A 26,751-nucleotide genomic window follows, 5' to 3' on the forward strand; every position below is an offset into this window, starting at 1 on the left:
CGGAGAGCGGCTGGGAAGCGCAAGGCGGAAGCTCCCCACTCACCTTCACCATCTCTCGAATTGCTAAAGAACGTCGCCAATTCCTCTTCTTCCGCCCTTCTAAGGGGGGTATATTGCCCGACATAGTAGATAGGAGGGGGGAAATATATGGAAAGGTACTGTGTGAAGGGGGATATGAGTAAGTGAGGGCAGAGGTGTTCTGGAGGGGTTTAAGATATTGAGAAATGAGGGGATTTTGAAGATATAGGAAATGGCCAAGAAACAAATGGTTTAAAAAGATAACCTATAGGCGTAAGCTAAAGTCGAAGGCCGACCGGTGAAGCCTCATTCAACAATCGAAGGGATACGAATCAGTAGCACTGCCACGCCAATTACGCAAACGCGTCCAGAATGCTCATTCGCCGAGCTATCCTAAGGCGAGCATGAGAATGATAACATCCTATGTAACCGATGTGGAGCACGAATAAAAACAACTGGATACGGTCATGCTAGCGTGTTTGCATCCAGAGGGGCAGAGGAAAAGCAAAATGGGTTGGAGGTTGGGGCACTGCAACGGCGATAAAATTCGTTACCTATGTAACCACCCCAATTTCTACACTCAAAAGAAAGTAGTTGTAAGAGAGATCCCTGGTCAAACAAGGAATTTATCCAATTATTGGGACTTTGTATCCGCGGCTTTTTTTGCCTCGTTCTTAGCTTTCATTTCCATCCGCGTAGTCCATGGCTCAGCCCCAATACCGCTAAACCCCCAAGCTCCCACCCAACCACTGCATGCTCGTGACAAAGTGGCCAACCCCCACACTTATCAAAATCGTGGAGATTTTCCTTGTCACTATAACCGTAGTTAGTAAAACGAGATAGATGAGCCACGTCACGCGTCGCGTGGTTCAAAGGCGAATGGCCGAGTTCTTCACGCTAAGTTAGAAGAGCTCACCCGCTTGAGCATGCATGTATGCATGTTCTAAAATACTAAAGCTTACATAAATGTAAGAGTTTTGCTAAATGAAGTAGATAATAATAGCACTATTATTATAATTAGAGATTTACTATAATAGGCTAGTCTCTAGGAGTATTCGCTAGAGATTACGTAGCATAAAGAAAATTACGGTAGTTTGCCGCAAAATGCAGTAAAAAACTGTAACTTGCAGCAAATTATATTACACTGCAATAAACTATATGTTAACTTTGATCCTAGGGAGAGAGATTGTTAGTGATAAGTTAGTATCTCACCTGACAGTAGGATTGTGTAAGAGGTATCGAGCAAGAAGCACGAGGCACAGAGAGGGAATGCAGGATAGGGGTGTGTAGCAGAGCTACAAGAGAGAGAGTAAACCTTAGGGTCGGAGGCAGAGGTACGGAGGCCGAGGAGCCTATATACCCCGTGCCAAGCCTAAGGGTACTCAGGGGTTGGATAGCTGTAACATAACCGTGTCATTGGCAGTGTTAGATTTAAATCTTATAGGAGCTTTGTGTACAATTTACGATCTGAACCTTCAGAGCTATACGAGAGTAATCGGTGAAGGCAGTGATATTTAACACATAAATCGATTACCTCTACCCTTCTGTAAAATGCCGACTGTATTAGTTTGTTGCATGATAGCACGTATTGAAAAGCAATTCAAGAATCTATGGCGCATTTGCTCGCCATCCTGTTGATTCCAAGTTCACTCCAATCTCCTTGTTCACATTGCTCTCCCCTGTTTCCTCGTCTAAGATGTGTGCGACGATATACTAATCAGACTACATCTGAGGGTTTCTACCTTTTCCGACCTTAATTCCTACGTTATGTATCCTTGCTGTTTTAGACCTTTACCTCCACAGCAGTAGCTTGTCAACCGAAACTCCTGTCTGCCTATTCAAGATTTGGAGTTCGCCAACAAGGCGAACATCGGGGGCATATCATTGGATCTTGGGGCGCCTTTTCAGATTATTTCCATGCTCTCAGGCGCGTAAGTAATGCTCTACTACTTCTAACAGTCAAGCTAGTGATTTACGTAAACTTAAAGATTAAGTTGCAACAAGACTAACTTCTAAGGGTCTAATGGCTATTGTGGGTCGGATTTCTCCACGACTGCCTTCATGACCTTCCGTTGAGGACAATACAACCCGAATAACACTTCCACTGAAATTACCTCCACAGCGAGATTTCAGAGAGACAAAATCAGTGCGCAATGGATAAAGGATACCTTTATCTCCAATCCAATATATCGCCGAAAATTTCGCATTCGGAATTCCCAACAAAGACCTCAATCAAGCCTACGTAAATCAAGCTCAGCTAGGTCTCGGTCGTGACTCTTCCCTTCTCAACCTTCTAAATTAGTAAATAAGGCCGAGTGCATTAGCTCTCGAGCTTCCTCCATCTTCTGGCGTCTAGCAAGCGGTCCACGAAACCAACTTATATGAGGTTCCCTCAATCTTGGAAGCTTCGAAAATCCCTCACAGGAAACGGAGAGAACTTTACAGCGGATACCGTTTGATTATTGGAACAATATAAGAGCCTTGATAGGAGGTATATATATAAGGGATGCTATGAAGAGTAAAGGGGATTAGTTTTTTCACTGTACTCTTTGAACCTGAAGGCGTGAATGTCATGTCTCTCTACTCTCTTTCCTACATCAGTTTCCCTCTATCCGTGTTCACATTCGCACGCTGATAACCCAAATAGTGGCTACTATGGTGACTAACATACTCCCTCCAAATCGACATCCCAATCCGCATCCCCAACTCCCAACTCGTTGTCCCGGAACCCCTCATAGACCATACCACAGGCGCGGTCATGCAAAACGCATCCGTCCGCAACATCCCCACCAACCCGATACAGAACGTCAATGAAAACGATCTCCCGGCTATCAGTCGGTTGTTTCTTTTAGTAACGTGATGGTGCTCGTGTGAATTATGATAGTCAGGAGTTTACGCCACGGCAAGCGGATGGGAAAGGCGGAGGGGAAACGGTGCAATTGAGGGCAGTTGATGAGGGTGGTGTTGTCAGAGATGTTTTGTTATGGTAATGGGAGTTTGAGTGGAGATTCTACGGGTAGGTCGAGTTCGACGGTGCCTAGTGCAACCTCTGCGCCTGCTTTGGTACCGCATTCCACGGCGCGTTGGTCGGGTGGTGCAGTTGCAAGTATTGTCATCAGTGCCATTTCTTGGAACGGAAGTTTTACGCCAATTTTATGTAGAGCTATTTTACTTGCGTGTGCCTGAAAGAATGGAAGGCGATGAATATTAGGATTGGTTTCTAGTCTGACGGCCCCCAGATCTACAGGAACATGCCTAAAATTCCTGTAAAGGTTCGAAGGAATAGGCTGTACGGAAGGAGTTTGCTTGCACAACCATCTGATGAGAGCATGGCGTGTCCACTCTAGGTGTGTGTTGCGTCGGAGGCTGAAAAAAGTTCGTATTGTTACATACTCAAGCGCAGGTACCACAAGTGCTTCAGCTCTTGGACTGCTATTTCATGTCGTGGAGACGCTAATAGATAAGGTTTGGTAGAAGTATGTCTGCGTTCATCTGGACATTATCCGTCCGATAACTTAAAAAGGTATATTCCAGGACTTCGAAACAAGTCCTTCAGGCAGGCGTCAATACAAGCATTTGGCACAGAGTGTTTAAGGTTACAATTTATTTTCCTAGGGTTGCGCTTCGCCACCATTTCTGCTTTTGAGTGGATTTGCAATTAAGCTTCGCTTGAAATAAGCCTGTCCCTTAAAGCGAGCGGGACGTAGCTATGGACTTCTTGTGCTAGTAGAGTGCTTCATAATTGCAGTACACAGGTGTTGAAGAAACAAGCGGCAGGTATCAAGTGTCTCTAGGTGGATTTAGAGTTTTTGCTGGAGTGGAGCTTGCTTTTCCTTGGGCCTGAGTGCATTTGCCGCACGCGAGTACAACTAGCTTCGGGTTGAGCCTTGAGTAGGATGCCCCGTTTGTTCATGAATGATGGGCTCCGGAGTGACCAACTGAGGTGATTTTCGTCGCACAATTATGAGATTAGACAGGAAAGATATCAGGCCCTGTTCCCTGTAAAGTGTATTCTGTGGAGGGCAGGATGCCGAGATTGAGGACTTGGAGGTGTACCGGAAGGAATCGCACTTTGGTAACACTATTCGCGAGTGGGTGACGTCAAACACCAAGGGTAATATAGAGACCTCGGCGTAGATAATTTCTTTGTGCCAACAGCTTTGTTATTATCCACAGCTGTGTGGTTCGGCTCAGCCAGGTTTGCGCCTCAATTCATAATTGGTGCCCATAACCTTGGGTCAGGTGCTCTTACGCAAGAGATCTCTTATCTAAACCTGGAACCCGTGTTCTAGAATTTATCATGCGGCGCATATGCGATAACCCATGGTCCAGTTTCCCCCATTCGATGTAATGCCGGTGCGTAAACCTCGATACCAGTCTTTTGAGCACCTTGCTAAGTCATGCATGGCTTCAAGGTTCACGATCGAGGATGGGGCAATAGCTTGTTATCGGAAGCAGCTGCTTTCGTGCCCGAAATTTGGAGTCGAGCGGAGGTGATTCGGAGTCAGAACTGGCTTCCGCTGTGGAGAGTTCTGGAATCATTCGAGATATGCGGTTGACGGATGTCGTGGCGGACAAATCAGGAGAGATGTTGACGCCGATCTGTGCCCGGCTTCTGGGGTGCTTGAAAACCTCACCCACGAGGCAACCTTCCATCCAGGACAGGACACCAAAAACAATTATTTTGTTCGACCGTCCATCATGAGCAGCATTCCACCATCCATAGCTGGCGCGACGCTGCCGTTGGAATCATGCGAGAGGGAGCTTTAAAAAGAAACGAAGATTCTGCAAACAAGCTCTCTGCCACTCTGGTGCCACCGGCTCTTGACAAAGCTTTTGTGCGCCATGAAGCCGTCTTGCCCGGGCTTGTCTTCCACTAAGCATCCACTGGCGCTCCTTGGTGCCTTGGCGTTTAAACGCCACCTTCGAGATTGTGTTTCTGATGCTGCCTGTGCAAACATCTCCTCCAATCGTACCCCAGGATTGGGTTGTCCGCCTGCGGGGTGAGTGCTTGGGGCATGGGCAGGTGGGGAATGTCATGGGGACCGTGGACATGAAGTTGACTTGCGCTTTTGAGAAGGTCGCGCGGCGATCGGGTGAGGGAAAAGAAGAAAAAGGCCCTAGTTGTGTGCGACGACAGCTGATGGTGTTGTGCATTGCTTCCTTTCCTCCTTCAAACGCCGAGGTCTGATTTTCAGAGGCGCTCGCGACTTGGTATATCACACCGACACCTCAACAACCTTTCTTTATCCATCTTAAGAGATTGCAGATACTTTCATCTCAGTCCACCCTCACTATGGAGGAAAAACCAGCCCATGAAGAGCGCGCCTTTCTTGGCCCTCCCGAACCTGTCGAACATATGTCCATCGGCCACTACGTTGCGACACGAGTCCCAACGCTGAAACCTGTGATGGACAAGGTTGAAAACCCTTTCAAACTCCTCGCCCTGCTTAATCTCCAGCAATGGATGTTCTTCCTGGTCGCATTTTTTGCCTGGTCCTGGGACGCTTTCGACTTTTTCACCGTATCTCTTACCGTGGAAGACCTTGCCGAATCATTCGGTAAGACCAAGACGGATATCACGTGGGGGATTACCCTCGTATTGATGTTGAGGTCGGTCGGAAGTATTATATTTGGAGTTGCAGCGGATCGGTGGGGCAGGAAATGGCCTTTCATTATTAACAACATACTGTTCATTGTATTGGAATTGGGGACCGGATTTTGCAGTACGTATGAGTCTTTTTTGGGGGTTCGTTCTTTGTTTGGGATTGCCATGGGCGGACTATACGGCAATGCTGCAGCGACGGTAAGGTCTTCCTTCCATTTGAGATTGCATATTCTGATGAAAGGTTGATATAGGCGCTTGAAGATTGCCCAGAAGCGGCTCGAGGTATCATCTCCGGTATGCTGCAGCAAGGATATGCGTTTGGATATCTGCTAGCCACGATTTTCTCGCGTGCGTTCGTGAATACGGTGGGACACGGTTGGAGGCCAGTAAGAATATGGTTCCTCGATTTTGTGGAAGTTTATTGGCTAATGAGTGTTCAAGCTCTTCTGGTTTGGTGCTGGCCCTCCGGTCCTCATCATCCTCTTCCGTCTCTCTCTCCCCGAAACTCAGGCCTATCAGGAGCGTCAGCGCATCCGAGAATCTACACCAAATGCGGCGAAAGTGTTCCTTGAAGAAGGCAAGATTGCACTGAAGAACCATTGGCTGCTTCTGATCTACATGGTGCTCCTAATGGCTGGGTTTAACTTCATGGTAAGTTTCTTGACGAAGCTACCGGGATTTGGTTCCGGGAAATTTGCATTGGGCAGGTACTGATATTTGGACAGTCCCACGGATCCCAAGACCTCTACCCAACCATGCTCTCGACCCAGTACAACTTCTCCCCCAACGCCGTCACTGTTACGCAAGTCGTTGCTAACCTTGGCGCTATGACTGGCGGCACAGTAATCGGCTACTGTTCTTCCATATTCGGTCGCCGCTTCAGCATCATCTTTATCTCCATCGTAGGTGGCGCGTTGCTTTACCCTTACTGCTTCGTCGACAACACCAAGATCATCGGACCAGCTTTCTTCGAACAATTTTGCGTGCAAGGAGCTTGGGGTGTTATTCCAATCCACCTTATGGAGCTTTCTCCAGGTAGCTTCCGTACCTTTGTAGTCGGCACTTCCTATCAACTCGGTAACCTCGTTTCTTCAGCATCTAGCACCATTGAAGCGACCATTGGTGAGAGGTTCCCGCTTCCCCCTAAAGGAAAGGTCAAGAGATACGAATATGGTAAAGTCATCTGCATCTTTATGGGCTGTGTCTACGCCTACGTCATACTTCTCACCTTCATTGGCCCGGAATATAGGGGAAGGAAGTTCGACGTCGCGCATGATAATGATATGGCGGAGGCCACACATAGGGACCAGGCAGCGATGAAGCACGTGCTTGAGGGGGATGAAGAGAAGGGGCAAAGGGGGAGTATCCAAGATATCAAACAATAAGTGAATGCAGTAGAGGTTATATGAAACATGGGGAAGGTGGAGGTGGAAAATTGGGAGAGGGAAGGTAAGTTGGAATGGGATGGGTGATGTACGAAATGGGAGCCTTTGGAAACGTGAAGTGCGAACTGCCACCGGCGTGATACAACGTAGTATAGTGGATGTGAACTGAACCTATGAGGCGAAGCCACTAAATCTCCTACGCCACATGATGGGCGCCCATCATACTGCGGTCAAGTAATGGATATAATCTCTTTAATATTGCTAGGATTGCCTGCTTTTCATCTGGGTATCTTCCTTAACTAGAGAGCTTCTCTAGATGTGAAAACATTAAAAGTAGTCGTAGAGGTGAGGGTGGGTGAAGCCACCAGTTCTCGGCCAGTTCTCGGCTAGTGAGCGCGTTCCCTGTTCCGAATTTTGGCTTGACGTTCGGTTAGCGTTCCCTTATCAGGCTAGAGGCGGACCAACAATCTCTCCGTGCGGGACATCTTCTATTAGAAACTGCTCCCTCCCTGACTTTCGTGAAGACAATGTGTGGAGTTCATGTCAGTCTTCACGCGAACTTTCCAGTCAGACTCGCGCTATCTCGCGTCGGACTCGTGCGTTCTTGCATCGGGCTTGTGTGTTGAGAGACTGTGGCTTTGGGACAGGATGTATAAGAGGAGGAAGGGTGAAGAGGCTGGGTGGCTACAATTCAACAATTCAGCATCAAGCACTCCAACCGGCAATTCCCATCTTTAACACGCTTCGCCATTCTTCATATTACGAATAATTACTTAAATTCCTCGCCGTCCTACAAGTCAAATTAATTTCTATTCCAACAATGTCTGCCTCTAAGCAAACAATTGCTTTCTTTGGTGCAACAGGCGGCTGCGCGTGTGCAGCCTTGGCCGCTGCTCTTCGAAATGGACATACATGCACAGCTCGTAACTTTCATGGCCTTCCTCCTCAAATCTATTCTAACAAGATGTGCAGTTGCCCGTACGCCGGACAAGCTTCGGAATATGCTAACTACAACCCATTTGATCCCAGCCACAACCCTGGATTCCCAGCTCACCATTCACGCTGGCGATGTGAAAGACTCTTCTGCAGTGCAAAAAGTACTCACTTTACCTTCAAATCCCTCCGTCCTCGTTGACACTATTCTCTTCGGCGTGGGTTCAACGCCCGCACTGCAATGGTCGATCATGCAACCTGTCACCCTCACCGACCCAACCCTCTGTGAAGTCGGCATGAGCACCGTCCTCTCCACACTGTCTTGTCTGACAGAATCAGGGGTCTCCACCACGGCGTACGGGAAGAAGCCATTCATAATTACCATCTCAACCACCGGTATAAGCGATGGGAAGAGGGATGTTCCGTATCTCTTGTATCCTCTGTATCACTGGCTGCTCCAGGTTCCACACGTAGATAAGAAGAAAGCGGAACAGCTTCTAGTAAATGACAAGGGCGCTAATAGCCGCGACTTCGTTATCATCAGGCCCACCCTTCTTACGGATGGAGCGGCACGAGGATTGGGTAAAGTCAGAGTGGGCTGGGAGTGGGGGGTCAGGAAGGAGACGCAAGAGAAGGAACTGGGGCCGGCATTGGGGTGGACAGTTGGTAGGACAGATGTAGGAGAATTCATTTTTAGGGAGGTAGTCGTGAAGGGGGGCTGGGAGGGAAAGTGTGTTACTTTGACATACTAATGCAACGTTGGACGAGGGGTTTCGGAGCAGAGGGGCCTTGGGTATTTCCTTGGATGGCATTGATGTTTGGTTTAGGGCTAGATATTTGGCTTTTACTAGCAGAATTAATACCCGTACTACATTAGCATACAGGTCAACTATTCATAGAGAGCACGCTAATGCTGCAGTCACGTGATCTCCGCGCGAGTCAAGGCAACTTCTGAAGCTTGAATTCCGAAATCGTCATTCGCACATTCCAACCTCCACCTCAAACATTTACCCCCTCAACACTGAGCACCACGCCGTCAAACAGCGATCTCCAGTCGGGTCCGATGGCGCCTCAGCACATTCCTACACCCACATGTCCCTCCCTTCCCCCAGAAATCTGGATCCGCATCCTCTCCCATCACCTAGACCTAACCCACCTTTGGACAACGTGCCGCCGCGTCTCCTCAACCTTCCAGGCTTATGTTGAACAAGCCTTCGCTGAAACGCACCTCCGATCCACGCAGATAGACTTCCAACTCGAAAAGCACAATTTAGGCGGAAGAACAAGACGGCCTGAGGTTCCATGCACATTCTCGCACTTCTCATCTGATGCCGGGAAACTTCGAGTATATTTCACAGATAAGAGGGGGAAGAGAGAGGTTTCCAGGGAAGAGAAAGGAGGTTATGAGAAGGTTATGGGCAGGTGGGAGGAGCGGGTTAGAATGAGCAAACCAGAGACTCCACATTATACCATCAGTTTGGGCGGGACTGTGAACGATACTGGACTACCAGGACTCAAGCTCAATGCCAAGGAACGCGCAATCGAATTCAAGTGGCGAGACATGCTGACGCTATTCTTCCGGGAACAAGCGTGGATGCGGGCTTTGAGGGCACGCTGGTGCGTCGATGTCAAGAACCAAGTCTCTAACAATCACGCGAGATTCGTAATGGGAGAGAAACTCGCCCCGTCCGGTATCCCGCATCCCTGGCCCATCGCACAGCTCGAGTTCCGCAAGCAGATCCGGAGGAAACGTCTCAAAGAAGCGTATCAAGATGATGAGGAAATGACTTGGGCTATTGGGAGCCTGGTGTACTTTGAGAGATGTAGTGCATATTCACAAGGCAACAAGCGGTTTACTTCGGTGACGAATATCAGGATTCCGGAGGCAGCTTTTGGAGAGAGGTGGTTCAACAGTGTGTATTTGTTGCAGGGCTTGTTTTTGGACGAGTGGAGTTGTTTGCATAGAATTGATGTTAAGAGAGAGCATTTGGGGTTATAAAGTTGTTAGGTATGGGCCGAGGATGTTGTAGGATATGTACAGCAGTACATTAATCGCGTAGGTTTAAGAGAAATATTATGCACTACTCTTCGCTAGTAATACTTGTAGCGTTATTCTTTTATTTCTTAGTTTATTCTAGTTAATATACTTTAGTAACGTAGGTATACAACTATATTCTCTAGAACTCTATGTTGTATAATGCTAGCGTATTCTAAAACCTATGCTGTAACTAATGTAGATACCACTAGTACTTTATAATATAGCTCTTTATAGTCTAAACACATTAGCTATCTTACTTCCTCTTTACTTCTACTTTACTCTCTACTCCCTCCTACCTTACCTCTACTCTGTAGGGATTGCACAGAGGACTGTACACCCTCTAGGCACTGTTGTAAGTTAAAGTATCACGTAACGTACGTTTTTCTAAACCCCCTCTCCTCTCCCATCTCATACTTGTAACGAGGTAGGCACGGTCAACCACGTGGTCTTCTCTCGCTTATAGAGGTTTAGGCTAGACTAGAGACAACCGCTAGTGCTAGTGCTAGTGCTAGCCCTAGCATTATCTATATATATTATACTATGCGAGAATACTTAGCTTAAGTATTCTCGTGCGTACCTTTTAGTACAGTGGGGAAAGTTGTATAGTATCAGCTTGGCAGACAGAGCGCCTACCTCATTACAATACTCTCTAAAGAGACTAGTTACCAGCAGAAGGCACCTAGCAATAGAAAAGTCAAGGTAAGATATTGTAACACAGGGCCCCCTAAACTAAACGCTATGCGTGCGCGCCTACTTTCATAGTAATCTGTATTAATATTAAGCTTATTAATAATTAAGGCTTACTATTATCTAAACATTAGTTCTTTACTATTTATAAAGTTACTAATCTTAGGCGTGTGTTTAGTAGTTAGTTAAGGTTAATTAAAATTAATAGTTTAAATAGTTAGCTTTATAATCTTTATCTATAATTAAGTAATTTAGTTTTAAAAAGCTATGTTACTATAGCTTAACTTTAAATTAGGTAGGTCTTTAGCTTTAGGTTCTATAAAAGTAGATTTAGCTGTTGTTAAAGTAGGTAGTTAAGAGTTAAAAGTTAGGCATTAGTAGTTGTCTCTAATCTTAATACGTTATTAGTAGTCTTTATGTTTCTATTTTAGCGCACTCTTTCTAACTCTTTTAAAGGTATTTTTAATTTTTATTTATTATAACTAAATAATTTAATATAATAGTATGTAATTAGTATAACTTAAACTAAATTAAACATGTTTTAAGCTTAAACATAATTAAATAAATAATTAATATAATAATATTAATAAAGCTGCTACTAGTAAAAGTAAGTTTTTTAATATAATATAATAGCATAGGCAAGATAATAGGTCTAAATGCAGTGTAAATCTACTTAGAGGCATATAGAAGTGCGTAGAGGCTTAGAGACCTAGGAATTCTATTAACACCTATAGGCCTTATACAAAGGATATTAGAAAACTACTAAGCTAGCTAAGAGAAGAGGTGCAACTAAATACTTAGGGGAATAGAGATACAGTAGAGGCTAGGGTAGAGTTAGAGTAGATACAAGAAACCTTTAGATATTAGTTTGTTGGGCAACCTAAGATGGAATAAATTAAGAGAATTGTTACACTAAGAATTGTAACGATTCTCAGGAATCGTTCCATCTCAGGTCGCTCAGACCCTGTGAGAGGTATTGAGCAGGAAACACAGGTCACAGAGAGGGAATGCAGGATAGGGGGGTGTAACGAGAGTAAACCTTAGGGTTGGAGGCAGAGGTACGGAGGCCGAGGAGCCTATATACCCCGTGCTAAGCCCTTAGCGTACTCAGGGGTTGGATAGCTGTAACATAACCGTGACAGAACCTATCTGAAGGGTCCCTGTATCGGCCCCGACCATGACTCAACCCTGTCCCCTGCAGTTACCTCTATTCCCCTAAGTATTTAGTCGCACCTCTCTCTCTTAGCTAGCTTAGTAGTTTTCTAATATCCTTTTGTACAAGGCCTATAGGTGTTAATAGAATTCCCAGGTCATTAAGTCCCCACGCACTCCCATATGCCTCTGAGTGGATTCCTACCGCATTTAGACCTATTGTCTTGCCTGCGCTGTTACAAGAATGTAACTAACAGCTTAGTAGCAACTAAGCTAAGAAATAAAAAGATATATAATAGGCATAGATCTTCTAGTTAGATTATCTCTTTATAGTTATATTTAAATATATACTAGACACTTAAATTATATCTACTGTATAATTATTTAAATATCTTATGTTTTACTTATACACACATGTGTATAAGCATAGAAGCTTAACACATTATCACTATCTTTTTTTAAACTAATGTTTGTTAACAGGCAGGCAATACACCTCCTCTGTTTGTAAGAACAGAGCTTTGTACCACTGCGCTAATACAACTAAAAGGTGTGAATAATCAACCAACAGTTGATCTGCGTACAGAATAGTAATATACCCATCGCACGTAAGCGCCATCTCAGCCTTACACTGTTTAGTTAAAGAAGAGAAATAGCATCTCTTATCTTCTAAAAACTTGTTAGAGATAAGAGAAAGAAATTATAATATCTACATTCTCTATTTAGTATATCACTAATGTTGCGTTGCTACAAGGTTGACCTTCTAGCTAGAACAGCAGAAGAATATATATTAACAGATAATTATTGTAAGGACGGAGCTCTGTACCACTACGCTAATACAACTAAAAAGGTGCGAATAATTAACCAACAGTTAATTATTGCGTACAGAATAGTATATATACCCGTCGCACGTAAGCACCATCTCGGCCTTACACGTAAGCGCCATCCCGGCCTTACAATTATATACAGCAACTAACATATAAAGGTATTTTAACTATTTAATATTAATATTTTATAATAACTTAACCACTTTGTTTTTTCAAAAGAATATAATAGTAACTATAGTAAATATTTAACTCTTTAAATCTAGCTCTAGCTTTATAAAACTATATTAAATATTATAATTAAGCTTAATTTCTTTAAAAACATAGCTATATTTAGTAAATAAAAATAGTTTTTAACTTAAAAACTTCTAAAAGTTTAGTAAAGACTTATAAAAACAAAACTACTAAAAAAGCTTAATAGATTTTAATATAAGCTAAAAAAGCTTCTAGCTTAGATTATAACATATAACTATAAACATTTATATAGACAAGTTACTAGATAACTAGTTTAAAGTAAAGTATATAGCAACTTTCTTTATAATACAAGCATTAACATAGTTTAAAACCTAGTTAATTAAACGTATAAAATATTTTAAAAATAACTAAAGTTAAAAAAAAAATACTTTTACTAGCTATAACTTTTTTAAATAGATACTTTTATTTATAGTAAAATCTAACTCTATATAAGATATTCTTAGCATTATAATAGAGTAATAAACAGCTTAGCTTATCTTGTTAAGCAATTAGCTCAGATCTAGATATTTAGGTTATAAATATTATGTAAGCTGAATAAACAGCGTGCTATATGCTTTAATAGTTTCTAATGTTTTATGTCTGCACCATGGATAGTGTCTAAGAACAGAGGTAATGCAATATGCTAGTACCTATTCTAAGACATGTAATAGGTTAAATTAGCTTTAGAGAATGCATTGCAAGTTAAGCATTTTGTAAAGTTGAAAATTTCTTTTTAGGCTACCCTTACAGAGTACCTTGCATCCTGCGTCAGAGAATGCAATCCTTTTCAACTATGGGGTAGCGTACCAAGCTTTCCTTTATACAGATTCATGGAAAAGCGCGTCTAGTGTTCGAGACGTTTCCGAGGCTGCGCCTTCGTTTCTTACGCGACGAGTTGCGAAATACCAAGCGCCTACTGTCGTGCTGGTAAGCCCGACAGCGATAACCACGAAAATCCAAATGTACCCTGACACGACCGTCTTGTCAGCAGTAGCATTCCAGTCGAAGAAAGTGGTTGAAAATACAGTCTGGATCACATTAATCTAAGGCCATATTGTTGGGACCATTGGAAACCATAGAGCTTACGGCTACAGTGGATAATGGTAGAAATACCATAGTCAGCAGTGCAATTGATCGCATCTGCGAACTGTCACGCCTCATGTCTTGCGTAAGATCTGTACTGGTGCGTGCTAGCTGAGTGTTTATTTTGGAAAGATGCAGGTTTACGCTATTGTCCACTCGCGCAAAGTGATTCATTGACTACCAAGGGTTTCGTCAGCGATAGGAGAAGTTACTGGACAAAATGCTCAACTTGCCGTTTGCATGGTAAGTGACGTGTTCTCGATAACCATGTTGCATTCGCCCAGCTTATCGTCATACTCACTGCAGATCTCGCTCAACCGGGCGCGAATCTGACGTCCCGCTGCCTGCAAATGCTTTCGAGATTTTAGAAATGCTGATAATGGTCATTCTTGCTCATTCCTGCCGCGATGTATTCCAACTCACTAGTTCTCTTGGAAATTGCTGTTAACTGTCTCTTCTCCGCATGGATTTGATTGATCAAGTCACGACTCTCGTAGCATAGCTTGAGAAACGCAGCCATCCTTTTTTTGTCCATGTCGAGATCAAGCTCCTGGCTAGACGACGCCTTTAGAACGAATCTATCGAGCAAATCATCCACTCTGTCCGCTAGGCGAATCCTCTCTAGCTCTACGACTAGGCCGGATGGTAGAAGAGGATGGTTGTAGCTGAGGTCAACGTTTTCAAGCCTACGTATAATCTCCTGCTTCTGTCTCTCGCTGCAGCCGTAAATGACCGCCAATGTCAATTCCGACTTAGCCAAAAAAACCGAAGAAACGGCAAGATCCCCAGGGAATAGGGACGAAGTTCGCGCTGTACAGACTACCGAACACAAGACGCAGGCTAGTCAGCAGAAGCAACTTAGCTAGGAAGTCCACTCACGCATCTTGAGATCGTCCGGATCGGACGCTCTATGCTCATAGCAAGTGAATGAGGTAACTTCCCTCCCAATCGTTCGAGTAATCGCTGGATGGACGCAGAACTTTTGTACAATTTTCTTGAAGACATCTCTTTCGAACGGCAGGTAATGAGCTGGTGCGGGTATCTCCTCGAACACTGGATTGGCGCGTGAACATATGCTATAGGTAATCGGTTAGTAAGCGGTGTCCAGCGAACACCGATAGTAATCATACACAACGCATGTTCCCGGTATCCTGTCTTCGTGGTAGAGAAATGAAGCCTGTTTCGGTCAAATTCTTGTCCATGGGAAGAGAGACAAACTTTCGTTCCTAAACCAATTATCCCAGTCACCCTTCGTTGTCAAATTTTCCACCTTTGCAATCTGGTCCTGGATTAGCAATATTTGCTCATCGCTACGGCATGGAGGCTAATATAGACCTTGTGGTTTGCGAGCTTTGTTAGTACTGTGGTCTCTCTTTTCCCATAACTAAACTTCGTAAAGTCAAGATCCGTCCATTCCAGCAAGCGGCGTTGCAAATCCATTCCGTCCTCTCTTTCTGGCAGATCCACATAAATGCGAAGAATAAAGAATTCAATAGCTTGTTTTGACACTGCACGAAAAGAGGTAATAGCAAGCAATGTCTTGAACTTCCCAAGCAGAGCAATTCCTAGAGATGACGTCTCTTACACAATGTCAGGCTGACACCAAGGTATATTCGGTATCATTAAGTGAAGGGCTTTATCGATTGAATGCAGGTAACATGATCAAAGTGCCGCTTCAAATCCGACGTTGGATGACTTCCACAGAAATGGCTGCAAGGCGCCGTGAAACGTTAGGCAGGGGACGTGGCCGGCTATGATTGGCCAAGGGACCCCACCGGTCAGACGGATTAGGTCACTTGCGATACTCGACTGCGCGCCGAGTGCTGGCTTTAACCATATTTCTGCAGGGCCATCTTAGAACAAATTCTAAACTGCCCCAGGCCTGCTCTGCAGCATCGCCTGCCCACGTACTCAATCGTCGATGTCGTCAACTTACTCAACTGAGTCTCCCCTATCAAGCTCTAGCAGCATATTTCCTGGGTGGTCGGAACATGTCCTGCGAAAAAAGTACAGAGACCCGGGGAAACTTAAAGAGTCCCTGGATGCCATCTATGGATCTAGCCAATATAGGGTGATAGTACGTTAGAGCACATGATTTGAATAGTGCTCAATGGCATAGCTAACGAATGTCCAGGTGAAAGCGGACAGGTGGATTCTAGTTCTGCCAAGCCCCCTAGGTGCAGTGCGTTGCTTACTGCCATTTAAGCTCAAGAAAAGAAAGGTTAACCCTAGCAGAAGGAACTCGAAGACCTCGAAGACAATATTAGGAACCATTACTGAGGCACAGCATCTACAGAAAATTTGCAATTATGAACTCGATTCCCTCGTTGCTGAGAATTGGTGACTGAAGACCTCAACACATAAACAACGCAAACCGTGGAGACAATCGGACTTTACTCTTACCTGCGATGGCTAACAATCGGCGAGAACATTCGAATCAAAATCCCGTTGAAAGAGTGGTATCACACACCGATTCGCCTCCCCTTAGGTAACCCATTCCTCATCAAAGCATACCAAGAATAAGGCTACACATGTTGAAAAGCAGAACTAGAGAATAAAGCGCTTACTAACCATTAATGCTTACGAACTACCTTCTCGAAAATTCCTATTCCCTTCATATATACGGTCGAGGGATCTGAGAGGCTTCGCATGCCTACCATACAGATGTATATTCCTCTAATTAGGAAGCTTGGAAGGAGAAGCTGGAAGTTTCCAGTACTCGGAGTCTGTTCGGCATGTTTTCCATAGAACCCCCAACCTTCTTGTTAAGTCAGGAGATTTGATTCTTTTTTGTGCTTTGGGCTCGAGCATCCGTTCCTCGACGAGTTCTAAGAAGTCCAGGTGAAATTGAGTACATTTAGGATGCTGCTTCAAGCGACTGATCCACCTGGTCACCTGAGGCTTTGTTATCGCGATCTGAGGTTCTCCGGGGGTTTCGACGATTTGGAAGAATGTATCAGTATGAAATCCATGATGGTCTTCTCCCATCCTAGAATTGGGAAGGTCATCGCTAACAGACTTCCATCCTTCAAGATGCCACGTTATGAACTCTAGGAACATGCATCCCATTGAGTATATATCGCAAGCTCGTGTTATTTTTCCTTCCCTGGTGTCGATTTCGGGTGCACGGTAGGTCATCGTTCCTTCGGAGGACCTCGTATCGTTAGACACGGAAATTTTACTGTGCAGCCGACCCAGTCCAAAGTCTGTCATCACGAGAATATCTCTACTTCCAAACCAAAGTGTGTTTTCTGCTTTGACATCTCCATGCCTCCCGTACAGATCATAATCGTTTTTATCGACGTCGGTAAGTTTCCTGAGATTCTGATCTCGTTCATTGTGCACGAGCTGTAATGCGATTGCGAGCTCATAGCATTGCTCTGCCATCCACAGACTTCGAGTACTTCGCTGCTCAGGGTCCTGGTAAAGATTCCAAAAATCCCACAAGGTTCCATCAGCCCAGGGAAATACAAGATGAAACTCGGACGAATCTGAGCCTTGAGCCCCTTTTATTTCGAAGGTAACAAGTAGCTGGATGAGGTGCTTGTAATCTCCTCCCTGGAAAGTCAAAAGAGATGCCAGCTCTTTGTTGAAGTCGTCAACATTTTTAGATCGTAATTTCTTCAAAGCAAATGGCTTTTCTCCATTGAGGTGCTTTTCGCCGAGTCAGCACATGGTTCTGTTTCACTCTAATGATCTCACTTACATTCTCGGGACCAAACTGGATATGGCTGGGGTGAAATTTGACACGCTGAACGTGACTAAATCCTCCATACGTCGAAACGCATTCTGCTTGCTTCGGAGCCTTAGCCCTAGGTTGCGTGACACGTAGAGCTCCTAATGCCGTGTGATCCTCAGCCTGAAGTATTGGAAGTACGTCATTGTGTTCCAGGACATAGTGGACATGTTGATTCTTCGGTTTCGTGAAGTACGGGGCCTTTACAGCGTAGGACCATTGGTGGAATTCACGGCGTTTCTTTGAACTATAGTCGTTAATCACTCGGTGGTTATGCTGGGGGTTCCGGCATCTCAAAGGTCTACTTCCAGTGACCATCTCAAGCGGTAAACAGTGATCATCCATGCCCTCGTCGATAAGTGTGATGAGATCTTCATGACAGTCGCTAAGGATTAAAAGAGCTAGGAGCTTGCTGCAAGGACGATGACATCTTGTGCCACTTCCGAAGCAAATCTCATGAGCGAGTGTACTAATGTCGGTTGGAGAGAAGACATTGCAGCACAACAGAGAGCGAAGAACCGAATGAACCGTATTGATGTCTGTAACGCTCGAAAGTTCACTCCGGGGAATAAAATACCGGTAGGAGCCAGCGGGGTAGGCTTGAGCAGCGTTATCGAGCGTCTCTGCAATTTTTTCGATAATATTATTCAGTTGTGCCGTAGACCTCGTGATACTAACATTGGATGATCGTGAGGAACGATTTTCATCCCAAAAATATTTGTCACCACGATCAAAACATTTGAAAACTCTTGGGTCCTCAAGGCCAAGCTTAGAACGTTCCGGAAGCCGTGCGGACGACATATTAGGATTGACGGGTTTCTTCGGCTCGGTTTTGGTGAGAAGACGGATAGAAACGCTCTGGTTGCCGTACGAAAATTGGCTAGTGGTCAGACTTGGTAGGCCTTGGGGAAGTAAACCCTGGAGGAATTTGTAAAGGGCTAGGATGACGAACGCTATGAATACGAACGAATAGGTCAGAACAAATGGCATTCTGATTTCCGGCGAAATCAGGCATGCTCGTGCACACTGGCGAGATCATTCTCGATAAAACTGTGGGCTGGGACCTCTAAATCTTGTAGAGCAGCCCATCAAGCGCCGGCATCTGGTCAGGGCACTGCCAGGATGCCTTCAATACCTGCGCCTCGTTGCCTTACCCTACTGAACGGAGGGACACCAGCAGGGGAAATGGTAGAAGCCCTCTTTTTACTTCACGTCTGCCTGCCACAGCCCTCGAGGTCATTCATTTTTGCCTCCAGTTCGCCTTTTCATGAAGCCGGTCACTAATAAGCCAAAGGTAGACTCGCCGAGTGGCCTTTGACCGGAAATCGCTCACCGGTCGAGGCCGGCCTGTCACTAAGCCTTCCGGGTTAGCGCCGGATACCTGAGTATTGCTCGCACGAATGAATAGCGCAATTAAATCCCATTAACATCATCAAGTAGTCTAAACAGAAATCGGGTCTAGACTGCAGTTGGTAGGAAGGCCCCCGACAAGCTTTTCGGCGCTTGTCCCAGCTAGTGGTACGCGCTGACCCGTGGTTTGCCACACAATATTCCTTGCCGAAAACTCGCTTCCTTCGCACCTCTATTCTCGCAACCCTTTTTCCGGAGCAAATTTGACGTTCATGTCCATGTAGCAAACAGGTACGTTTTTCTTCTTACCTTACCTTTCTACTCTTTCTTCTCTTGCTTCATCGAACAAAAAAACCGAATGCAATCCAGTGCACCCGTCTAACAAATCCGCCAGTCGACCAGCCCCTTCTATTTACGAACCAACTACATCTCGAAAGACTCAATGCGAGGTTCTACAAGCATCACGATAATGAATACTACGCCTACAGCCCCAGACGCCGCGTGCGAAAGCCGATGCCAGGACGGTTGTCTCATCACCATACCTGCGACTCTGCTGAGCTGCCGCACCCTCAAAAGGGCCCTCGACTCCCGGTTTCCTGGCCAATATTCCGTTCAGGTACCTAATTATAAACTCGTTTAATTAATAATCTAATTAACAGTAAGATAGCTTAGGAAAGATATCTTCAAGATCACGCTTCCAAGTCTACAAGAGGTATTTTAGCTCTCTTACTTTTTCCGCCACTTTATATGCTTCCCATTTCTCTACGCCATATATTAATCAGCTTTTAAATATCTTGTAGAACGAGCTTTTATTGTTACACTCTTTTCTCTTTAGAATAAAATATTAGATAATAATTTATTTTCTAGGCTGAAATTCATGAACTTAAAATGTGTCTTAGATAAGTGTTACAACAAACAGTTAGACGTAACAAGGATATCGCTAAGGCCAACTCTATAAAAGAAGGATATATAAAATAAAAGTTATATAATAAGATATTACGTAACAGGGTAGCGTGCTTTAAAAAAACAATAGGTTTAACTAAAACCTCTAATTTATTTAATTATTTTCTTATCTTAAGTGTTTTTATATAATTACTTTATTACTTTATAACTATTAAACTTTTTACTTTATCTATTTCCTTACATTGCAAGAGCTAATATATTAAGTAAAAAAATATACAGTATATCTTTTTAAGTACTTTAGTTATATAAAAAAAAGCGCTAAACTAGCTAATTCTATTAAGATTACCTAGAAGAATATTTCTATAAATTAAAATACTAAAGCTTATATAAATATATAAAGTTTTGCTAAGCAAAGTAGATTATAAGATTTTATAAGTAGAAACTTATAAAAATAGTTTAAGTATTTTAATAAAAACTACTTTATACTTAAAGCTATTTAACATTACCTTGTAATAAAGTAGACGCTCTGCTTGCAAAAATTAATACTATATAACTTTCGCTACTGCACTAAAAGGTTAAGATAAGTATACTTAAGCTAAGTATTTCTTACATAGTATAATATATATATAGATAATGCTAGGGTTAGCACTAGCACTAGCGGTTGCCTCTAGTCTAGCCTAAACCTCTATAAGCAAGAGAAGGCTACATAGTTAACTATGCTTACCTTGTTACACTATCCTCTCTCTTCATAGCCTTAGCCTCTAAGACATAAGAGTAAGAATATATATCTACTTACTTTAATTATAGTCTCTACAATAATTTATGCTAGAGTAATTACTAAGACTTAAACTTTTAACTTTTAGGTAGTTTAAGTATTATATAATAAAGTAAGCGCTCTATCTGTAAAATTTAATACTATATAACTTTTTTAACTATACTAAAAGGTACGCATAAGAATACTTATGCTAGGTATTTCTTACATAGTATAATATATATATATATAGATAATACTAGAGTTATCACTAGCACTAGCGGTTGCTTCTAGTCTAGCCTAAACCTCTATAAGCAAGAGAAAGCCACGTAGTTGACTGTGCCTACCTTGTTACATAACTATTTAAAATAAATAAAGTTATATTTTTAATTAACTTTTTATAAATTTATAACTTATAAATTATAAAGTAGAATACTACTTAAAGTACTTATATATAATATAATGTAGTAGATTACTTAAAGTACTTATATATAATATAATGTAGTAGATTACTTAGCTAGCTACTTTTTCTTAGCATAACTAACCTATGTTATTGTCAGATATGCGCACCTACTGTCAAGACAGGAGGAACGCTGGACGAAAGCTGCTACATAGTACGAGCAATAAGCTCGAACAGTATATTGCTGCAAATTGCTGCATGTTGCAGCATTTTGCAATATTTTGCAACAAATTGCAGCATGTTGCAAGCTGGTCGCGCATAGGGCTAGTGCGCGAGGGACTTGGACTGGAAAAACAAAGCCGGGCAACACAGGCAGACAAAAAAAAAAGATTAATTAATTAATATAATTAATTATTATCCTATACATTATATCTAAAACTTATTATTTATCTTAGGAAGCCTAGAAACAGTGCTTTAATCTAATAATTAAAAGTCTTAGTGCCTCTATTAATACAAAATAGCCACCTAGCCTCTTTAAGACGCGACAGTCGTCCTTTGAGACCACACCGACTACAGAGCCTGGATGATGCAGCTGCAATTAAGATGTGTAGCGCACAGCATCTGGCCGCAAGTGGATCCTAAGTTAACTATCTAAATAATCTCTAAACTAAGAGCTCTAGAGATGCTGCTAATAGCTAAGTTTTTACTAGCCTCTAATGTTAAAACGCCTATGCATATAAATAAGCTATTAATAAGTAGTCTTAAAGCTTTTAAAAAAGCTATTAAATACTATAAGATTAAGGCTAACAAGTATAAAAGTAATAGACATAATTATAAAAAAAAGTAATTAAGCTTTTAATAGATTATTATTTTTATCTAGTTAATAGTGTCACGGTATCCTCCCCGGATCCCAGACATAACTGTATTAGACGCGTACTAGAGTATTATTAGTGCACGTCTAATACAAACATAACACAACACAGACATAAACTTAAGCATAAACTGCCTTAACACTAACTAAACCTAAAACAGGCTTAATTTATACCTAAAGCGCTTAGACTTTTAAGCTAAGTATTTAATTACTAATTTCTTTTTAAACTTTTTTATTCCTTATATAATGTCTTATACTTACTATAATACCTTATGTAGTAATTAAACTAGACCTCTATAAAGCTCTATAACCTTACTTATGCATAATTATAACATTATGTTATGTTAAAACTTTAGCTAAAAATAGCCTCTAAATTTAATCTAATAAGCTTAGTACTTGCATAACTCTAAGCTATTAAAGTAAGCTAAGAAGCCTTTTTAAAAGCGCTTACTTTATAAGAAAGCTACTATATTATAAGCTTTAAAGCTTTTTAAAAGAACTTTAAAAAACAGCTTTATGTTATTAAGTAGTCTATTTCTGCCTTAACTTTTGTTATAGTAGTAGGAACTAAGAACTTACTAGCCTTAAAGTTTACTTAGAAGTCTAGAGATAGCTTAACTTTTTCTTGCCTAACACTGCCTACAACTTATAACCTTTTTAACTTAGTAATAAAATCTAACTAACTCCTTAATTCTTTGCTGTTTAATAGAAAATAGAAAGACTTACTTTTCTTTTTACACAAGCTCTAATATAAACTTAAAGAAAATATAGACTAATTCTTTTCTAAACACTTTTAGTTACTATATGCCTACTTTTAACTTAACTATAATATAACAGCCTTAATTAACTTACTAATAAATAAAGATATTATTAACTTAAATTAATTTATAGCATTTTTATAAGTAACTTATAAAGACCTAAATAAAAAGTTAACAGCTCTAAGTTGCCTAAACACCTTATAATAAAAAAAAAGCTTTACTTTACACTTTACTAAGTTCTGCTAACTTACATCTAATATAGGCTTAAATAAGATAGGTTTAATTATAGCCTTATATAACTCCCTCTTAACTAAACTATAATGCGCTATAGTAAAAGAACCCCTTCTAAACAACCTTAACGCGTATGCAAACCTAATTGCTACCTATAATAATAACATAAAGTTCCTCCCTATATAAGCTCTAATACACCCCTAAACTAGCGCAGTTGCAAATAAAAACTCTAACATAATAAAAATTAATTTAAATTATGCTCTAGTTAGTTCTAAAAAGTGTAAAAATTATAAAAAAAAAAGTTAATACTTTAAGTATAGTAAGTATAGTTATATATTTTAAAACTACTTTATTCTTTTTTCTTAAGTCTATGCAAGTAGTGCTGCTAGCACTTATTAAAGATTCTTACTATTTTAATTTTATTTTTATAAAGGCTTTAACTTATATTTAAGCTTTAATTCTTTTTACTACTCTTAACATAGCTGCAGCTATAGTAGTAGGAGCCTGTAAAAAGGCTTGTCTTAGAGCTAAGTTGCCCTCTAGGACTAATTTAACACTAGATCTCTGCTAACTTATAGGCTAAGTCCTTTACTAATAACTAAAAGTACTAAGTTAATATTTCTATATATTTATAATAAAGAACTATATTAGCTTTAATATAAGCTTTTATTAACTTAAAAGTAAACAGCATAGGTTACATTAATAAAGAACTAGCGCGTAAACTAAATCTTTAATTAACACTACTTACCTAAATAATTTACCTAACTAGATTTAATAAAAAATAACTTAAAAAAAGTTTTATTTTTTATACTACAACTATTATAATTACTTACTAACACTATAAGAAGTAGATTAAGCTTTATGTAATAAACATAAGATGTTATAACTTAATCCTAGAACAACTATAGCTATATTAGCATAAAGTTGCCTTTAATTACTAAAAGTAAGTTCTAAACTTTAACTTTTTCTAATGCTAAAATATATGCTTACGCTTACACCTAAACAACACCTAAGTAGCACTTAATATAAAAGGTTTTTAGACCTACTTTTTAATAACTTAAAAAAGAACTACTTAAGTAAAGCTAATAAGCTAGGCCTTTTACTAGAATAAGCTATGTAAAATAATTTAATAACTACTTAAACTTAAAAAAAAAAAAGCCTTTAAAAAATCTTTACCTACTTAATTTAAACATAAACTAGAACTTAAACAGTAGATAGACATCTGCTATATAGAACTTGCTCTATTTATAACCCTAGCTTAATAACTAGATTATAAAATCTACGCAGTTATAATTTCTAATATAGACTAAGCTTTAGCTCCCTAAAAACACACTAACTTAAGAATAATAGTTTCTTAAAACTACTATAACTTATTATATGTCTTTTTTTAAGACAAGTCTAATAAGCTTTTAATATAACATTTATATAATTACTAGATAACTCTTAAGCCTAGTAAACAACCTAGTTATAAGCTACTATATAGAATGTTACTAAATAAATTAAAAGTGCTCTAAAAATACCTTAATAAAAACTTAAAAAAAGAGTTTATTTAAGCTAGCTTCTTACTAGTAGTGTTACTTATACTATTTATAAAGAAACTTAAAGGTAGGCTTTAATTCTATGTTAACTACTAAAGACTAAATGCTATTACTATTAAAAACTAATACTTAATTCTTTTTTTATAGAAAACTCTAAGCTAACTAAGTAAAGCAAAGTATTTTATAAAGTTAGATATTATTACTGCCTTTAATAAGCTAAGGATAGTAAAAGGTAATAAGTAGCTAATAGTGTTTTAGACCTAATATAAACTATTTAAGTACCTAGTAATGCCCTTTAGCTTAGCTAACACGCTTAGTACTTTTTAACATTTTATAAACAACTTGCTCTAACCCTACCTAGATGTGTTCTGCACTATGTATATTAATAATATTCTAATCTATAGTAATAGCCTTTTAGAGCACAAATAGCATGTACGCCTAGTGCTAAAGGCTATAGAAGAAGCAGGTCTATAACTTAACATAAATAAATGTAAGTTTTACTAATTAAAGGTTACATATTTAGGATATATAATTTTTATAAATAGCATTTAAATAGACCCTATTAAGGTTTAAACTATGCTAGATTAGTAATACTTAAAAGATGTAAAAAATATTTAAGCCTTTATAAAATTTACTAACTTTTACTAATAATTTATTAACAACTTTTTACAGTAAGTAAGCCCTATAATTATACTTACTAAAAAAGAAATTTAATTTAACTTTAACTTAAATTACTAATAGTCTTTTAACTAGCTAAAAAAAGCCTTTACTAAAGCTTTAATACTCTACTACTTTAACTTTAAACTACTAATACTTATAGAAGCTAATGCCTTAGACTATGTAGTAGCAGAAGTTCTCTCCTAGACTAAGCTAGATAAGACTATTAGGCCTATTGCATACTTCTTAAAAAAAAATAAGTCTTGTAGAAGGTAATTATAAGATCTATAATAAAAAATTACTTACTATAGTATGCTACTTTAAATAATAGCAACCTAAACTAGAAGGTGCAGCGCATCTAATATAGGTTCTATCTAACTATAAGAACTTGCAGTACTTTATAACTATAAAATAACTTAGCTACTAATAAGCTTATTAGTCTAAATACTTATTCTATTTTAATTTTAAAATTACTTATTATCTTAGTTAAGACAAAGGGAAACTAAATACTTTTATAAAGTAATTCTAAAACATCTCTACTTAAAAAAAAGTGTAAAAGGCTTAACACTAAACTTTACTTTAACTTAAGCTATTTTTAGACCTTAACTTAAATAAAATAGATTAAATAATTAATTAGATTATTACTAATAAGTATTTAAATAATAAATTTATCTAAGAAACTTTAGACTTACTCTAAAACAGTGCTAGTTAGTTAAAGAAGATAACACTAGCTAACTATAAAAACTAAAATAGTAAGCTATATTACTATAACTAACTTATAATCTTTAATTTTAATAAACTAAGAATTAAACTACTCTAAATTATACATAACTTGCCTATTAAAGGACACCTAGGCAGAGGAAAGACTCTTAACCTACTACAGAGAGAGTACTACTAGCCCCGCATGTTCTATACTGTACGCTAATATGTATTATGTTACTATACTTGCTATAAAGTAAAGGCCTTTTAAGAAAGGTATAATAGCTTACTTAAACTACTTCTAATTCTTAAATAAGCTTAAAAAGATATATTAATTAATTTTATTATAAACCTACCTTTATTTAAAAAGTATATAAATATTATAGTAGTTATTAATTACTTAACTAAGTATTAACACTTAATACTATATTCCTCTATAACTACCCCTAATATAGCCTAGTTATTCTACTAATATGTATAAGTTTACTATAGCCTACCTAACATAATTATATTAGACAGAGGTACATAGTTTGTCTTAGCCTTTTAGGACAAACTTTATAAATAGCTCTAAATTATTCTCTATTTATTTACAGCTTTTTACCTAAAGACTAACAGCTAGACTAAGAACATAAATGCTGTAATAAAATAAGTCTTATAAGTGTACATAAACTACTAGTAGAATAACTAGGTAAAATAGTTAGCTATAGCATAGTTTAAAGCTAATAACATAACATTTAAATTAACATAAGTATCTCTGTTCTTAGCAAACTATAGATACTACCTTTAAATAAAATTTAAACTACTTTTAAATACCTTCTAACTAACTTATTAATTTATATAAGTAATAAATATAAATAGACTTATTAACAAGATTTAAAATATATTTAAATATGTTTAT

The 26,751-nt window shown here is 40.0% G+C and overlaps 9 protein-coding genes across 9 annotated transcripts; 5 read left to right on the forward strand and 4 right to left on the reverse strand.

Annotated features, from left to right (window-relative positions):
* Positions 1-1,287: 1,287 nt before the first annotated feature.
* BDR25DRAFT_360231 (uncharacterized protein) lies at positions 1,288-2,971 on the forward strand (the record flags this gene model as incomplete). Its single annotated transcript, XM_033696213.1, has 13 exons — positions 1,288-1,300; positions 1,361-1,509; positions 1,601-1,707; positions 1,740-1,782; positions 1,828-1,949; positions 1,987-1,994; positions 2,036-2,089; positions 2,141-2,285; positions 2,351-2,471; positions 2,543-2,587; positions 2,620-2,737; positions 2,769-2,852; positions 2,907-2,971. The coding sequence occupies 13 exons, from the start codon at positions 1,288-1,290 to the stop codon at positions 2,969-2,971; spliced, it is 1,074 nt and encodes a 357-aa protein (XP_033542555.1).
* Positions 2,972-2,999: 28 nt separating this feature from the next.
* On the reverse strand, positions 3,000-3,652 carry BDR25DRAFT_360232 (uncharacterized protein; the record flags this gene model as incomplete). The annotated part of the gene is made up of 3 exons (XM_033696214.1): positions 3,000-3,361; positions 3,412-3,510; positions 3,556-3,652. 3 exons carry the CDS (start codon positions 3,650-3,652, stop codon positions 3,000-3,002), a joined length of 558 nt encoding a protein of 185 aa, XP_033542556.1.
* A 156-nt stretch (positions 3,653-3,808) lies between these two features.
* BDR25DRAFT_360233 (uncharacterized protein) lies at positions 3,809-5,038 on the reverse strand (the record flags this gene model as incomplete). Its single annotated transcript, XM_033696215.1, has 9 exons — positions 3,809-3,956; positions 3,994-4,031; positions 4,063-4,099; positions 4,146-4,224; positions 4,300-4,306; positions 4,340-4,407; positions 4,440-4,755; positions 4,797-4,941; positions 4,995-5,038. The coding sequence occupies 9 exons, from the start codon at positions 5,036-5,038 to the stop codon at positions 3,809-3,811; spliced, it is 882 nt and encodes a 293-aa protein (XP_033542557.1).
* On the forward strand, positions 4,983-7,241 carry BDR25DRAFT_269788 (carboxylic acid transporter protein-like protein). The gene is made up of 4 exons (XM_033687177.1): positions 4,983-5,824; positions 5,878-6,012; positions 6,068-6,277; positions 6,352-7,241. The coding sequence occupies exons 1-4, from the start codon at positions 5,315-5,317 to the stop codon at positions 7,009-7,011; spliced, it is 1,515 nt and encodes a 504-aa protein (XP_033542558.1). The 5' UTR covers positions 4,983-5,314; the 3' UTR covers positions 7,012-7,241.
* Positions 7,242-7,544: 303 nt separating this feature from the next.
* BDR25DRAFT_294742 (uncharacterized protein) lies at positions 7,545-8,749 on the forward strand. The gene is made up of 2 exons (XM_033688802.1): positions 7,545-7,934; positions 7,984-8,749. Exons 1-2 carry the CDS (start codon positions 7,832-7,834, stop codon positions 8,694-8,696), a joined length of 816 nt encoding a protein of 271 aa, XP_033542559.1. The 5' UTR covers positions 7,545-7,831; the 3' UTR covers positions 8,697-8,749.
* Positions 8,750-8,919: 170 nt separating this feature from the next.
* BDR25DRAFT_336825 (uncharacterized protein) lies at positions 8,920-10,039 on the forward strand. Its single transcript, XM_033693140.1, has one exon. The coding sequence runs from the start codon at positions 9,008-9,010 to the stop codon at positions 9,941-9,943; it is 936 nt and encodes a 311-aa protein (XP_033542560.1). The 5' UTR covers positions 8,920-9,007; the 3' UTR covers positions 9,944-10,039.
* Positions 10,040-13,605: 3,566 nt separating this feature from the next.
* BDR25DRAFT_306502 (uncharacterized protein) lies at positions 13,606-15,402 on the reverse strand (the record flags this gene model as incomplete). The annotated part of the gene is made up of 8 exons (XM_033690638.1): positions 13,606-13,904; positions 13,963-14,136; positions 14,193-14,332; positions 14,383-14,778; positions 14,839-15,035; positions 15,090-15,136; positions 15,182-15,238; positions 15,295-15,402. The coding sequence occupies 8 exons, from the start codon at positions 15,397-15,399 to the stop codon at positions 13,695-13,697; spliced, it is 1,326 nt and encodes a 441-aa protein (XP_033542561.1). The 3' UTR covers positions 13,606-13,694.
* Positions 15,403-15,880: 478 nt separating this feature from the next.
* On the forward strand, positions 15,881-16,239 carry BDR25DRAFT_294748 (uncharacterized protein; the record flags this gene model as incomplete). Its single annotated transcript, XM_033688803.1, has 3 exons — positions 15,881-16,036; positions 16,094-16,141; positions 16,195-16,239. The coding sequence occupies 3 exons, from the start codon at positions 15,881-15,883 to the stop codon at positions 16,237-16,239; spliced, it is 249 nt and encodes an 82-aa protein (XP_033542562.1).
* Positions 16,240-16,635: 396 nt separating this feature from the next.
* Positions 16,636-18,685, reverse strand: BDR25DRAFT_318188 (kinase-like protein; the record flags this gene model as incomplete). The annotated part of the gene is made up of 2 exons (XM_033691731.1): positions 16,636-17,613; positions 17,666-18,685. 2 exons carry the CDS (start codon positions 18,683-18,685, stop codon positions 16,636-16,638), a joined length of 1,998 nt encoding a protein of 665 aa, XP_033542563.1.
* Positions 18,686-26,751: the final 8,066 nt, after the last annotated feature.

The sequence above is a fragment of the Lindgomyces ingoldianus genome (assembly GCF_010093535.1).
Source record: "Lindgomyces ingoldianus strain ATCC 200398 unplaced genomic scaffold BDR25scaffold_37, whole genome shotgun sequence".
Classification (NCBI taxonomy): domain Eukaryota; kingdom Fungi; phylum Ascomycota; class Dothideomycetes; order Pleosporales; family Lindgomycetaceae; genus Lindgomyces; species Lindgomyces ingoldianus.

Coding starts and splice junctions, on each gene's coding strand:
- BDR25DRAFT_269788 (XM_033687177.1), top strand. CDS start 5,315: ATGGAGGAAAAACCAGCCCATGAAGAGCGCGCCTTTCTTGGCCCTCCC. Junction 6,013..6,067: donor TGGGACACGGTTGGAGGCCA/GTAAGAATATGG, acceptor TGAGTGTTCAAG/CTCTTCTGGTTTGGTGCTGG. Junction 6,278..6,351: donor TGGCTGGGTTTAACTTCATG/GTAAGTTTCTTG, acceptor ATATTTGGACAG/TCCCACGGATCCCAAGACCT.
- BDR25DRAFT_336825 (XM_033693140.1), top strand. CDS start 9,008: ATGGCGCCTCAGCACATTCCTACACCCACATGTCCCTCCCTTCCCCCA.
- BDR25DRAFT_294742 (XM_033688802.1), top strand. CDS start 7,832: ATGTCTGCCTCTAAGCAAACAATTGCTTTCTTTGGTGCAACAGGCGGC. Junction 7,935..7,983: donor TGGACATACATGCACAGCTC/GTAACTTTCATG, acceptor CAAGATGTGCAG/TTGCCCGTACGCCGGACAAG.